General features: G+C 40.6%; 1 protein-coding gene across 7 annotated transcripts in view; it reads right to left on the minus strand.

Moving 5' to 3' along the window:
• Positions 1-16,639, minus strand: part of LOC145994893 (uncharacterized) — a 364,443-nt gene that overhangs the window by 60,070 nt on the left and 287,734 nt on the right. For all 7 annotated transcript variants that reach the window (XM_083131352.1, XM_083131353.1, XM_083131354.1 and 4 more), the window contains one exon: positions 4,687-4,716. In XM_083131352.1, the coding sequence (XP_082987478.1) occupies positions 4,687-4,716 (30 nt within the window). The remainder of the gene's footprint in view (positions 1-4,686; positions 4,717-16,639) is intronic.

The following is a 16,639-nucleotide window of genomic DNA, read 5'->3' on the forward strand; positions in this document are numbered from 1 at the left end:
TTGTTGTCCCCCTCCGTGGCCGTGCAGTCCAAGGCACCTTGTTCTGGACGGCGGCTGCGGGACGGCAATGGTTCGATCCCGGGTTCAGTCTCCGGGAATTTTCGGCCTGTGTATAGGGGAGCTCCGATTGAGTGAGCGTAATCCGGTCGCGAAGTCCTACAACGGCTGTGGGTTGGTCGGGCCGACCACCCGTCCCCCTAGTCTGGCTGCAGATCTCCACGCCCCCTTGGTGGCCCGCGTGGGAGGGAGGCCAGCAGTCGGTAGGTAAGCCAGGGCCCAATATTGGGCTGTAGCGCTAAACGATTACTTATTACGTGCTTTGTTATTCTTTAGCCTTTTAATAGCATCTTTAATTAAAGTCAAGTTAGGTTCTGGAACTAAAGGTTCTGCCGTGTGTACTTCATTTACTTCTGATTTATCTCCTAGATGAACATTTAAAAGGTCATTAAAGTACACTTCCATCTATTTAAAATATCGCTTGGATCAGCCAAAAATTCACAGTCTTTATCTTTTATCAAGTTTACTTTAGGTTGCCTTTCGAAATTCATTTACGCCTTTATATCAATCTCTGATATTTTTATTTTTGCTGTTTGTTTCATTTTCGTTAATTTTGCTTGTCAAGTAATATATTTTCTTACTTCTAAATGTGCGGTTAACTTCTCGCTATATACTATTATAATTGCTTATGTATCATAAGAGTTATTTAACCACTTACTGTAGCTAGGACTAATTGCACGAAGTAATAGAAATTTATACTTAAAAACAATCTAACAATGTCGGTCGAACTAGACCTTGGACAAGAATGTTGTCTAAAGAAGGAATTTACGCTCAGACATGCCACTGGAGGCCCCCCGATGACGTAGTGACCCTGTAATCAAAGTGTCCTGGGTTCGATACCCGATTGAGGCATGTGGTGGTTCGGATCCCACTTTAAACTGTACATCCAGTTCTGATTAGCCTATCCGTGCATAAAATGAACTTAAAAACTCAAAAATTCAGACATACCAATGAACAACAACTTTCAAGTTCAACCACAGAAAGATATCGATCGGAATTCTAATCCCCATTCGTCCAACTTTAAATCCACTTACTTACGCCCAAACCCTTTCTATTGAGGTTTCATGCAAGACGAAATCAAAAGAAACGCCGTGATGTCTACCACCATGACGTGCAAGATCCTCATGCGGTGACGAAGCATAACCTTGGATAGGAAAACTCCACAAACTTCCGTATAGCAGATATTTTAGAGATCCGTGCATTCCTGCTTCCGTTTCCGGTTTCTGTTTGAATAATTTCATTGCAGAGGATGAGTTGTGAACGATGCTTGATCGAGTTTAGCAACGGAGCGACAGGTGGATCACACTACAAGAAAATGGAAATTTACTTAATTGGCTCTTAGACACTGTAGAATGAACTTACGAAGAACCATCGGTAAATTTTACGGTGTAATCACCGTGAAGTTACAAAAAAAAAATGAAGTGTAGAGGGGTGGAAGAGCGTTGTAAATTAACTCAAACAAAATTTGCTTTTCTAATTTTACGTCGCTTTCCTGACACTTTTGGTGAATGGTCCCTTACTTTAAAAGAGGGACATAAATTAAAAGTATTTGAATATAAAATCCTTAGGAAAATATTTGGACCTAAAAGGGATGATGGGACAGGTGAGTGGAGAAGGTTACATAATATATAACTGCACAATTTGTATTCATGTCCAGATATTATTAGAATAATTAAATCAAGAAGACTTAGCCGAGCAGGCCATGTGGCACGAATGGGAGAGGAAAGAAGAGTTTACAGGATTCTTGTTGGTAAACCTGAAGGTAAGAGACCTGTAGGAAGGCCAAGACGAAGATGGAGGCATAACGTTGAGATGGACGTAAAGGAAATTGGTAGGGAAGGAGAAGATTGGATTGATCTTGCCCAGGACAGAGACAGATCGAAGGCTTGTGTTGCTGCAGCCATAAACCTTCGGGTTTAAGAAGGCTAGATCTGAAATAACTGAAATTAATGAAGAGCAAGGAAAGGCCCACGTCAGGCTGGGGGATCGAACCCGGAACCTTCGGATACTCGACCACGCTGACCACCGAAGCCAATCCAAAACAGAATTCTAAGCTGCATGGATTCCAGACCAGTCCTCAAAATTAGGATTTGACCACAAAATTGAGCGGCAAAAATCTGACTCACTCCGAGTTTTCTCAGAAACCAATTATGGAATCAGGTTGCATAACCCGAGAAGCGAAGCGAGACTAATTATAGTAAGACGCCAAGTTCAATGTTGATGTTAAGAGGATGCTTTGAGAGGGGAAGGGGGCTGGAACTTTCTGGCTCGTGTCAGTCTTCCTACTTCTGATTCACTCATGCGTCCTCCACAAGGTGCTTTCTTCAGCCTCGATTGTTGATATCCCGTTTTTCAACCTTAATTTCAGAGTATTAATTGGAACTTCCTACGAACAAATGGTCTTGAATATCAAATTTCAACCTCCGTTGCACCGCACGTAGTACACCCTGGGCTGCATTTTCCCAAGCAAACAAGTCTCTGGGTCCCTTCACTGTGGTCGTGCGGTCTAAAGGCGTCATGCTTTGGGCTCCAGCTACGAGAAGTGTGCAGATTCGAGACTCCTGGGGGAAGCGTATAAACTTTTCTCCTGAGATTTCGACCAGTGTATGGGACCGGTGGCCATCCAGCATCGAGAGGAAATTGGGGAGCTACGAATGAGTAGCGTAACCCGGTCACGTAAAAACTGCAACAATGCGCCACAGGTTATTATTAGGGCTGAGCTAATACCGATGCCGATGCATCGGTATCGGAAAATATCGGTTAGAATTCATGTACCGATGTCAGCAGATACTTTTCCGGCATATTGGTTTGGTCTTTCTCTGGGTCCGCAAAAATGCCACCCGGCAATTTCGCGGAATCTAGTTATCATGTAAATCATGCAAAATTCAAACTAGCTTTTTTTGATTTTGCACCAACTTTGCACGAAAAGCTATATTTTGTGATTAGATAAAATAATTTCGATGAAATGTTTTCACTTGGGATCTGTTTTGGTGGTCATGTGGCTGCTGTTCTCTCTTCTCTGTTACTTTTTATCTTTTACTCCCCTCCCCCAATTTCCCCTTATTTCCTTTTTTTGCTTCTCTGTCTGTCTGTTTTGGTTCCTCCCCGATTTCTTCTTCTTTCTCTTTCTGTCTTTTTCTTCCCTCCTCAATTTTTAACTTTTTCTTTCTTCCTCTCTTCTCTCCTTCCCTCCTCTTGCCGCTCCCCGTGGCGGAGTTGTTAGCACATCGCGCTACGACGCCAGGTGTCCCGGGTTCGAATCCCGACCTGGGCATGGATGTTTACGAGTGTCCATTCATCATGTCATTACTCATCCCCATCTTCGCAAATTAGCCAAAAGTGGCACAAAAAAATCGCGAAGTACAATAAAAACAAATCAAAGCAAATTCTTCCCTCCTCAATTTCTCTCTCTTCTGTTTCGCTAGCTCTCTCCCCCTCTATATTTCTGTCTCGTTCTATTTTTTCTATTTATCTCATCCTCTCATTTTCATTATTCATTCTCTCCATTTCTCGCATGTTTTCATTGTAGGCTATTTCGTGCACTCTTTCTTTTTGTCTCCATCTCCTTATCCCCCCCTTTCTCTCTGTGTCTGCTGATTCTTATCAGAAAATTTCTCAGGTACACTATTGGGATGGCAAAGTGGGTGAGCCGACAATACTACCCTCCCACGTGATGGCGACACCCGTGCCCATCAAAGTTGATTTAAAAATTCAAAGAATATCAGAGGATGGATACAGATTATGCAATTCAGTGGGTTACATAAGTCAAAACCCTTCGTTCTTTCATTAAAGAAACGTTTCGTCCAGAATCTTCACACTCCAGAGTTTGTCCCTTGTCTTGTACCAAACGTGCTAATAATTGTGGGCTTCCCTACACTAAAAAAATTACAGTGGCTACTAAGAATATGTGAGACGTGGCTGCATACATATAGGATGAAATTGGCGTCACAGTTCAGACTCAGCGAACATAGTCTTGCTGCTCTCTACGTGTTGTCTAAGTATGTCTGTGAGTACGATGACACCATATATACAGTAAAACCTCGTTCATCCGGACTAATGGGGGATAAGTTGACAGGTTTAACGAAAGTCCGGATTAACTTAAATACCCTAAAAAAAACAGTAGCAAGTGCATTAAAACTCAGTTTATAGCAATAAAACACGTTTATTATGGTGTATTTAAAGGGCATAGGCCTAAATACACTATACAGTACAGTACAAAGTATGCGGGAAACAGAATTTCATCAGTGGCTGACTGCCTTTTCTTTGGGAAGTTGGTGGCCTCCCCGATGCGCAGTGGTAGCGTCGTCACCTTGTAATGAAGGGGTCCCGGGTTCGATTCCCGGTGGAGGCACATGGCGGTTCGGATCCCACTTTAAACTGTAGGTCCAGTTTCGATGAGCTTTACTGTGCATAAAATGGACTTAAAACAACAAATCAATCAATCAAATCTTTGGGAAGTTCTCTTGTTGACTTCTAGCCACATTTAAAACCTTGCATTCTGCTCTTTAATTTTTTTGGCCTTTCGACTGTCCGGATTAAGCGAAGTCCGACATTTCGGGGTCCGAATTAACGAGGTTTTACTGTATTAGCAAAAAAATACTTAACTTAGTGAACCTTAAGTGTACTTACCTAGATGTGACCAATTGGAAAGCTCGGAATCTGTAATGAAAAATAAAATCAAGTAAGTGTCAAATTTAAAGCAGTGACGTATTAAGGTGGCGCTACTGAGCTTAGCACCTCTACGATTGTTTTTAAGTCCTTCCTATTTTGCTCTTAAAGAAGAGCCCTAAGCGGCACCCCACCCCCACACATCACCATCACAAACTCGTATCAATTCTATTTTTCATTCAGGACAGACGACCACAAACATCCATCCCTGAACCGGGATTCGAACCAGGGACGCCACGGAGGTCGACAACTAGACTAGACCACCGCTTCCATTAAATGATAGGATATGAAAATATAGCCTGGTTCCTCTATTTTACACTAAATTTTATTGATCTAATGCAGTTTTTACTTTGGTTGTTTTGCCGGACCCTGTGGCCGAGTGGTTGGCACATGGCGTTGCGACGCCAAGGGTTCCGCGTTCGAATCCCGCTCGGGCTTGGTTGTTTGTGAATGTCCATTCATCACTTTCATCATTTCATCATTCATCCCCATCTTCGCAAATTAGCCAAGAGGCACAAAAGGCGAAGTAAAATAAACTAAATCAATCAATCAATCAATCAATCAACTTTGGTTGTTTTGCTCTAATACTAACCAAATGAACTTTTTTATGTGATTAACAATAAAAATAACAAGTGGCTTGTTTTTAAACTCGGACAATGTCAATTGCCAGGGGGGTAGGGGTCCACGGAGACTGGCTATTGTTTCCATTAGCATCAAAAGATGACGAGAGTCCGGGATGGAACTCAAATAATGGGTTTCACCGTCGACACTCGAATATAGCACACTCTTAGCCATTCATACAGTCACGAACACTTTTGAGTCCTTACATAGTGATGCACGTGACTGTACATGCGCTATGCGCATCTGCCATTTTATCTACAGGGTGGGTAAGAAGTAACTAGGCATTGAAAATTTGCTGTAGTTTTTGTAATATTTAAGCCATCTCAATGAAACTTTCTGTACATATACATTACGGAATAGAATTACATATGCGCGTACGTTTCACAATATGATAGCCGATAGGGTCGTTGGTCCAAATATTCTGCATGACACCCTGAATGACGAACGATACCTGTGACAATGTTGCAAAGATACATTTGGCCCATCGAATCTTTCTGGTGAGCTTGTTTTCATGCAAGACGGTGCGCCGCCACACTTTGCACTTACCGTATGGGCCTGGTTGGGCCACAGTTTTCCGGGACGTTGGCTGGGACGACGAGAACCTCACAAATGGCCTGCCAGAAGTCCGGACCTCACGCCCTGTGACTTTTTTCCTGTGGGGCTGGGCAAAGGAGGAAGTGTACAAGACAAAACCCGGCACTGTGGAACAATTGGAGGCACGGATTCGGGATGTTATCACAGAAGTACCGAAGGAATTCCTACAGAAGACCGTGGGTTCCATCCCCGTTTGTTTGAGGATGCTGGTGGATGCCGCCTGTGCCTACATTGAATTCTGAGCTGGCACATGTGTAATCCTATATTCCATAATGTATATGCACAGAAAGTTTCATTGACATTGATTAAATATTACAGAAACTACAGCAAATTTTCAATTCCTAGTTACTTCTTACCCACCCTGTATATTTTTTTTTAATTTGAGAGGGTGTGAGGTGTTCAGAACGGGGTGTTAAATTAATTGTTAGGAGTATAACCAGTTATGCCTTGAAGTGTAACACCATTTATACAGTGCTAACAACAACATCAATATGACACCTATCATGGCAATTTTCACACCTCTTGAAGCGTAAAACATCAATGACAATTGAAGGCCCAGAGGGAAAAAACTATGAATATCGATTTTTCGCCCATTTTGAGATCGCAGCGCCATCTGATAGCTCAGAAGTTGTACTATAAGAATGTGGTTGGGAAAACGGTGAGAAGTTCCTGAAAAATGCATTCAAACATACGGGGCAAGGGGGAAAAACGATGAAAGTCCGAGCGTCGGGGGAAGAACGATGAGTGTTTTCTGTTAATAATGTGTCCCTCACTGAAACGGGTTAGCGCTACGGGAAGGTTATTCCAGTCGTTCGTTGTGCGTGTGTTGAATCTTGCAGTGTTGTGATCAGTTCTATTGTGTACTATTTGTGACGAACATGAATGTTTGCTTAATATTTGTTGAGATATTAAGATTTTTAAATGTTTGTTATTTCAAATTATGTGCAAGATGTCACAGACAACTTTAATTATATTGGTACAGTTGTGGTTGGAACTTGTATATATGTTTAGAAATACGTCATAATCTGTTCAATTATAACATCATTAAGCCTTGTTTCCATGATTATGAAAAACTAAATATGCTGACCAAGGCAGTAATTTATTTTATTAAAAACATAAACTACACGTAACGTTTCAACCTTCTAGCAAGGTCTTCTTCAGACTCTGTATCAAGTACAAAAGTAACAGGATACAAAAACAGGGCATTATATATACACAAACATTACTCCCTCCAGACTATTTAGAAAGTTGTTTGGAACTTTCTAGCAGGTGACTTTCACTTGCCAACTTTACTTTCACCTAAAAGGCTAAACACAATTACTTCCATATAGAATGTGGTTGGACTTTTAAAAAAAGGCTGAAAGACAGGTTGAAACAACATAGGGATAATGTACGACTTACGAGAGAGAGAAATGCAATATTTAAACACACGAGAGAAACAGGACATGACATAGAGTGGGATGAGGCTAAGCAGATAGGAAGGGAGAAGAGAATGCTAGTGAGAAAATGGAAGGAAGCCAAGGAAATAGAGAAGAAAGGTGAAGAAGACACAATGAACTGGAATGGGGGACTGAAGTTAAACAAAGAATGGAAGAAGATGTTAGAAAGAGTGGAAAGGACAAGAGAGAAAGAGGAGAGGAGAAGGAAGAAAAATGAAGGGAAAAGAGCGTGAGATTAAAAGTCCAACCACATTCTATATGGAAGTAATTGTAATTGTGTTTAGCCTTTTAGGTGAAAGTAAAGTTGGCAAGTGAAAGTCACCTGCTAGAAAGTTCCAAACAACTTTCTAAATAGTCTGGAGGGAGTAATGTTTGTGTATATATAATGCCCTGTTTTTGTATCCTGTAACTCAGTCGGTGGCTCAGTCGGTAACGCGTCTGACTACCATGCTCAAGGTCCCGGGTTCGATCCCCGGCCGGTTCAAATCCGGGAACTTTTCTAACGGTGGAAGCGGCCCCGGCGCCCAACCAGCGTCGAATAACATGGGTACCTGGGGGAAACCCTGGGGGGTAAAGGCGGTCAGGGGCGTGATGCTGATCACATCACCCCCACTCACGACCGGATCAAGAAAGTGTGGGGCGTTACCCCCACACCCCCTATACGCCTTCATGGCGTGGTGCTATGCACAGGGGAGCACTTTACCTTTACCTTTTTTTTTTTTTTGTATCCTGTTACTTTTGTACTTGATACAGAGTCTGAAGAAGACCTTGCTAGAAGGTTGAAACGTTACGTTTAGTTTATGTTTTTAATAAAATAAATTACTGCCTTGGTCAGCATATTTAGTTTTTCATAATCTGTTCGCATTGACGTCACGTTCACATCTCAACAGAGGAAGTGACTCGTACGTACAAGTCGCAAAAAGCTGTGGTTCAAGCTGGCATCAATGACTCTGAAAAATCGGTATAGGCATGGATGTTATTTGATTGATTTGATTTATTTTACTGTGCATTTTTGCCACTTTTGGCTAATCGCGAAGATGAGGATGAGTGATGATATGGTGAAGGAACAGTCACAACGAACAGCATGCCCAGGCCGGGATTCGAACCCGGGACCCGGCGTCGTATCATAGAATAGTTAACTATTCTATGGTCGTATCGCGATGTTTAACCACTCCGGGATATTATTTGTGAATGTCCCTTCTTCATGTCCCTTCTTTTGCAAGAAAAATTGACATCAAGTATCGAGGCCATTTCCTGGGTGAAATACATACTTTTCAAGGGAGCGTGATATCAAGAAATGCACCGTGTGATATTTGAAAATCCATTGGAAGGAGGATGGTATTACAATAACTTAAACGATGATCATGCAGAGTTAATCATAAAGACAACTAAAAAATGTGGCATATTAATGTATAAACGTCAATTCGTACGTTTTTATTTATATTGCTTTAATTCACATTCTTTTCGCAGCTACGAAAGCACAATCAGCAATTGATAATTTAAACTATATCAAACATTATTGCGTGAAAACAACGTGAGAACACCGTTATACAATCTTGCACACATTTTGCAACTTATTCTCACTCTTCAACATTTCTGTTCGTAAGCCAACATCCGCGGCTACAACGCCAGGGTCACGGGTTTGAAATCCCAGCCTGGGTGTTCTTTGTGAGTGTCCTTTCATCAATTTCATCATATAATCAATCATCCTCATCTTCACGATTAGCCAAAAGTAGCAGAAAAGCGACGATAAAAAACAAAATTCAAATGAAACTATTGTTCTTAAATCGTATTTATTATTGTCCTATTAACAATGGTTGATTTATTGATTTGTTTTATTTTACTTCATTTTCGTGCCACTTTTGACAAATTTGCGAAAATGGGAATGAATGATGATATGATGAAATTGATGAAAGGACACTCACAATCATTCATTCCCAGGCCGGGAACCACACCACCACGGGTGCCGACCTATTAACAATGGCATGAAACTATTGAGGAATAATGATCACATTTCAAAGCACATTCTCGAAACTAATCTTCCTTTCACTTATAGTGTAGCGTATGCGTATGTTATAAGTGTTTTAACAAAGGTTTACAACCAATAAGGTCACACACACACAAAAAGCGTTTCGGGTAAAATACCCGGTGTAGGCACATGGTGGTTCGGATTCCACTTTAAACTGTAGGCCCAGTCCAAATTAGCCTACTGTGCATAAAGTTAACTTAAATCACCAAACAATCAAACACACAAGAAGTAGAGCGTTGTGTCAAACTTGCACTCCTATACGAAAATAATCTTTAATTTAAACACATATATCCTTAAATAAAACTGGCCACAACCTTTCTACACTCAATGTCACTCCTCCATGGTTATTACGTATTATTTTGGAGAAATAAAATTGTAACCATAGAGAATTGTTGTAACCAAAGCTCTCAAATTAGGAATATAACATTTCCCCCCAATTGTATCTCTATAGACAGTAGACACAGATCTAGATCTACTCATGTTTTACTTCGAGATTAACCACATACTTTAATTTGAAATAGCATCCATATATATGTCATCACATCGATTCATAATCCATTAATAGTGACACCGTATTCAACAGCCCAACACGCCCTGCCATTTTCGCTGCAGACGCCACAAGGCAACGCAATGCGATTTTCAATTGTTTTCGGCTGGAACGTCGCTACTTCTCAACTTTGCATTCAGGACAGGCCATAAAACTGTGTGACGTAGCAGGTCAACATTTGCTACCATGTTGAGCGATCCTGGAGGCGCCCATTATGTTTAGGCAAGAAGAACAACGTCTCTCAAGCAGACGGTCCACGCAGCCTACTTCTGCACCTTCTTGCAACACCACCTTCGTCTCGCATTAAGAAGGAAGCGACGGCACGGTGTCCCATCATCCTGCTTGACAATGCAAGGTGTCACACTGCGAACAATGTGACGGCGCTCCTGCATAACTGGTAGTGGGAGGTACTGGAACATCCGCCGTATTCACCGGTATGAGACCGTGTGATTACGGCCGTTTTGTCAAAATGAAGGAACCACTGGGCGGAAGCACTACGACACGCGCGATGCCATCATACGTGCTATAGGGCGGTCACTGCGGGACATCAACAGAGAGGGACGCGCTGACGGTGTACGACGCCTTCCATACGTGTGACAGAAGGTCGTATTGATGAGGGGCGATTACTTTGAAGGAATGTAACACGTGCTCCTCTGCCAATACAGTCAAGTACCAATTATACCAGTGTTGCCATTACTTTTTATCCAACCCTTGTACATCTGTGGGAGTAAAAAGATACTTAAAAATAATTATTTTGGCATAATACTTGTTTTTCATTTCCTGGCAAATCGTCTCGAATTAATATTCATCGTTTTTCCCCTACCCCTTCAATTAGTGACAAATGTAAGTAAATCCCTTGTGCCATTACACATGATTAAAAATAAATAGACCACTAGTATCACTTCGGTGGCTACGCTGGATACTTAAATCATGGGTAGTTCTACATGTGGGACCTTCATGACTAATTTCAAACGAGAATGAGTCATTTGTAACCGCAGCAAACGGAGGAAATTAGAGAAATTGACACACATCGACAGCCAAGGGCATCTGTAAGGGAACACAGAGCGGCAATTGGTCGCCTTGATTTCAAATTTCATGCAAATGAAAATACATTTCGTAAAATTTTCTTGTTCGCTTCTCTCGCAATACTTGCTTTTCTTAGTCTCATCATCACGTTCAGAGCCGTGGCTATAGGGATGGCGGGAGTTTCCCCTGGGCGCCAAAAGATGATAAAAGTTGTAAAAGGGAGAGAATGCCATGGTGCCCCGTGAAATTATTTGAGCTGCATTAAATTAATACAGATATAAGTTTGCAAAAAATTGGATCTAAAAATTTTCTTGGTCGCTTCGCTTGCAATATGATTTTTTCCTGTAATGCATTCAAATTACCAGAGGAGAGAGAGAGAGAGAGAGAGAGAGAGAGAGAGAGAGAGAGAGAGAGAGAGAGAGAGAGAGAGAGAGAGAGAGAGAGAGAGAGAAAAAAGTTAGATTTCTCCTAATTGATTTGCTGTTCGTTGGTGTATGAATTGATGCACACAATTTATTGTTAATATGCTGCATATGTATTTTCTCATTTTACGTCGCTCCACGTTGCATATGTGTAACATAGTGGAGCTATTTAATCGGCTTCAAGAGCAAGTTTTGGTAACTCGATCATAGTTCCAAACAAAAATTTAGCTTCAAAGTCGCACATGAAAGTTATGCATGTCATAATTATATTTGGAATTCATGTATCATGCATTTTCTGCCTTTCAAAAACACAGCTTGCGTGCTTATTTTCCATTATTAGTTAATGTGAAATTGAACGTTTTGAAAAAAATATTTAAAATAGTTTGTGCCAACACAAATGCTTTAACACCGACTTCTACACCATTTTTGCGTAATTTACGAGAATAATAACCAGTGGCGTAGCATGGGCATTTCGGGTGGGAACGCCAAGTCCGAAGGAAAGGTCGGCCCTTTTTTGGTTAATAATTTACTTATGGAATTAGTCGCCACAGGTGTTGTTTATTTGCCTGAAGTCAGCTGGGTTTGCAATAAAGCATCATCATCCATGCAGTTTTTAGCTAGAAAATTAAATGCCTCACTATGCAACAAATATTTTGAACTCTGGTGTTTTATACCTTTCGGCATGACACAAATCATTATAAAACCTACCTGAATCACAAGCCTCTGGACAACAGTAGACGTCATTGTTGTGAATGATGCAACTAATGATTGATTTGGTTTATTTTACTTCGCTTTTCTACCACTTTTGGTTAATCGCGAATATGAATATGAGTGATGATGATATTGATGAAGGGACACTCACAAAGAACACCCGTGCTCACCCCGGGATTCGAATCACGGGCCTCTGTCGTCTTGGCGCGCTGTGCAAAACACTCTGACACGGAGGTGGGCGGATGATCCAACTATCGTACACTCTACTAACATAACAGTGCCGCTTAGTAATTGAGACCAGTATTTATTACGTCTTGAGAATGTTGATAAACATTTTAAAATAATTTTGTCCAGAGACCATTCGATGTTAAGAGTTTTCAAATGAATGCTAAACATTTCCATTGACGCAATATTAAGCAGTTACATAATAACTAAAAAATAATAACCCGCAAAACTATTATTTTTTTATTATTATTAAGTGGTAGAGCAGCCACAGGCTGAACTTCTACCACGAGGACTTCAGCAACTTATTTGACAAAAACTGTGTTGATCTTTTAGTTTCTAATGCACATCGCTGTTCGTGCGATAAATTATACAATGCAGTGGCCATTAAGAAGTGCTATATTTCGGTTGGGTAAAGTTACGTCAGTCAATATTGCGTATTGTAGCAACACATAGCACGAGTGGCACGAGCGCGAAGAACCGGGTAGAAATTCTACCGCTGTCGTCTGCTTCAGAAGGCAGGAAGGGTCACGTGAACCAATCACGTAGCCCTCTGCTCCATACGCGGGCGTAAGAGAGAGCATTTGGGCGCGTGCTTTAGAGATCCAAGCTTTCCCTCCTGAAAGGCAGCAAGGAATATAGAGTTCTTTACGCCGAACCTGCCCGGCGTCCAGGCAGGAAAGGCATTTAAAAAAAATGCTAGAACGAGTGTTGTTAGTGGAGCGTTGCAAGCGGATCGCGAAAAATAGCTATTATAATGCCATGAAGGTCAGACGCATATGAAATTAGTCAAGATTTACTTTATATTTACAGCATTTACGCATTTTTTAAATATTAAATCTGGGAACGCCGGGCGTACGGGCGTACTATAACGCTACGCCACTGATAATAACGTCCTTGATACTACTACTACTACTACTACTACTACTAATAATAATAATAATGGCATTATTATTATTATTGGTATTGAGTTTATCTCGGAACTTGCCCTCCCCAGACAAAAAATCCTGGTTACGTTTCTGATGTGGAAACAAGTGATTGGATTAGCTAATGGGAATTTACGAGCGATATGATAACAACAAACACAATCAATTTTTCCTCATATAAGAGCGTTGCTTAATCTCAGCATTCTTCAATAGATTAAGTAACGCAAAAACCTTGTAGCGTGCTTCAGTAACAATACAAACACAAGAGGGCATTGTTTACTGTACGAGCGTTGCGCAGCAAGCAAGTCAAGTTTGGATCTAGACACTTAAACTCTGATCGCTGTGTTCTACATATACGTGCTAATGGTCTCGTTGCTTTCACTTCCTTATTCTTGTAAGAAAAAGGAGCATATAAAAATAAACGATATGTAGGCCTATGTAATCTTGTCATACAAAGGCTGACTTATTTGTATTGTTGGAGAAAAATGGCACCAAATCCAGAATTTGAATTTATATAATTATAGCATTTCAATTCGGCTACCCACTTCTACTTTTTCTCTCATTATAAATATTAGTTCATAAAAATGGAGTCACGATTTATGATATTTGTAACATCCAGACTATAAATCGTGGACCATGACTCCCACCCTAACTGATGATCTTGATGACTAGTTATAACCGCCAATAGTCCGAGTTTGTGTTACTTTGTGGGGCTGCAATCTCAGTTGTAAAGTAAATGCTGGACAAGGGATATTGTCTCTTGTGGCAACCAAAGAACGATTTATTTTTTCACGATTGTTTTTTGTGTGGTGGCTAGGTTTTGTTTGTTGTTGCTTTTTTTGGCCTTGCTGCGCTCACGGTAGGTTTGACAACATTGCACAGTGTGAGGCTCGTGCGTTTCTGGCGCGAGCGGCGTTCGGCTCATTGAGACACGAAGTTATACGATGTCAGCCGAACACAACCGCCGATATGTTTCTTTCCATCGGCCAGTTGAAAAGATAGCAAGTACAGCTAAGTAGAAGAAATGTAAAGATGAATTGGGATAACAACGGTTTTGAGTTGCATACACGTAGTAGATATCGCGAGAGTTTGATCATGGACATAAAAAAAGAACACCATTTTGCCGTAGGCTATATAGCTGGTATCGGAGAAGCCAGAGAAAAGATGAAGTGTGTGCGCATCCCTAATTTTTAGCTCTATACCCTCTTCGGAGACACCCAATCTTCCCTACATACCCACAAACGATATGTGACTTGTTCGTGAATTCCTGCAGATATATAGGTAAGCTACATGATCGAGCAGCTGTAATAGATGACAAACGACGACAAATCTACCAGTAAGGCCGGCAAACCCCAGAAATATCGCAACAAGGGGATAACCCACCAGGAATTCCTCAAGTAATCCCAAATAAGGAACCGAGAGTATATACAATGTACCACATGACTATGGTGTTTACTTTGCGATAAAATACAAACATTTGACAATCTTTGTCCATGCCTCGTGAAGTTCTTGCTGAAATCCAGGGAAAAAAAAACTATACACTCGGTAAATTCCCTTAGTACGAGCAAGGAAATTATCTTTTGGTAATGGACGACTTCTTTGTCGCACACAAGAGATAAGGGCAGGGAAATATCCCAACCTGTTTCCTGTTTGTGACAGTTGCTTTTGTAGGGGAAGCCAAGACAATGAACGATACCGATTTTTTTTGCCTGCAAGGACTTGGCAGGTAGATAATTATTTGCATATGGAAGGAATTGTGGAACACGGAAGTACTAGCGTTGCTTTAATGTTAAAACATAACCATGGAGAGTTAAGGTCTTCACATTTTCTAGGTTAAACTGAAAAGTTATTTTCTCTCACATTGCAAGCTGTGAAATTGTAATTTAATGATGTATTCATAATTTCTCGATGTACAGTCACCGGCAATAAAAATGGGACACCTACATTCTGAAATACTCGCTTCTCTGCATGGCGGTGTTAGAAGTTGGCATTAAAAAATTGCTATTAAAATCCACTTATCACCGAAGAGTTAGGCAACACACACAACGCCTTGCAGAGAAGCAAGCAAGGATGTAAGTGTCCCATTTTTATTGCCGCTGACTGTATAACTTTCAAAATTTCCACCATGGGCTGGTTAATGGAATTTTAAATTACGGGCATGTCGGCATACAGGCTTTTGTGTAAGTCTCTTAACTAAAACAAAATGGACGAAGTTTCTGTCAACATTTTCTTATCAAAATTTTTATTTTATTATTTTCCAGGAGCTGAACTCCTGAGGAAACAAAATTGCGGCAGAGGGCACACCAACAAGAAACAAATAAAAAAATATCCCTAGATAAACACCGCTGGACACCAGCGGACAGACAAATTTAACCAGAAAGAACTTAATAAGAACATTATAACCAAATAATTCCTCAAATATACCGGGTGATCCGTTTGAGATGTCAGAAAAGTAAACCTTTATACACAAGAGGTTAATGTATGTATCTCCGAGCAGCTTGTTGTAATATAAGCAGAAAGGATGTAAGTTTCGAATGAGTGGAGATTTACAGATTTCAGCCACATGGCGGTGCTAATGTGCATGGTAACAAAGGTGGTGATCACGTCACAACATCATTTTCAAGCATTACATGCATGCTACTGCCGCCACGCAGCTGAAGTCCGTAAACCTCCACTACGCGCTGTACCTCCACTCACTCGAAACTTACATTTTTTGAGCTTATATTACAACAAACTGTTCACAGATACGTACATTAACCTCTTGTGTATGAAGGTTTACTTTTCTGACATCTCAAACGGATCACCCGGTATATGTAATATCTACCATAACCATGACGTATTTTTTTTCCAGTTTTAATTAACATTCTATATATTACCTTTTTTATTTAATCTGCACTTTTAAGGTTTTAACCTACATTAACCCTTCACTAATCTTTTAATTATAATTATATTTTCATGTTTATGCTGGTACTATATCATCTATTTCTCACACAAATAACTAACAAATAATAATTAATTACACTCACTACCCGCTCATCATAGTTTCATATTATTAAAACACCATACAACATAAAATCATATCCAATTTATCTATAGATGAATTTCACAGCAAATACACCAATAAACGTTCTCCACGTTGTAACTTGGACTGCAGTCATCTTTGCTCCCGCAGAAGAATGCTTACACGGACCTTCTAAACATGTGCTTGCCTTCGACACGCAACACTGCATGTGTCAGCGGTGAGGCTTTTGATCCCCACAAGGAGTAAAAGAAACACATTGTCAAATACAAAAAAAGAAAAATTACGAACCAGAAATGAAAATAGTTTGTCTAGTTCAAGTTCTGGAACCTACAGCGAGTACAGAGCGTCCGGACAT

Source organism: Lepisma saccharinum, chromosome 11, assembly GCF_977018435.1.
Source record: "Lepisma saccharinum chromosome 11, izLepSacc3.1, whole genome shotgun sequence".
Lineage (NCBI taxonomy): Eukaryota > Metazoa > Arthropoda > Insecta > Zygentoma > Lepismatidae > Lepisma > Lepisma saccharinum.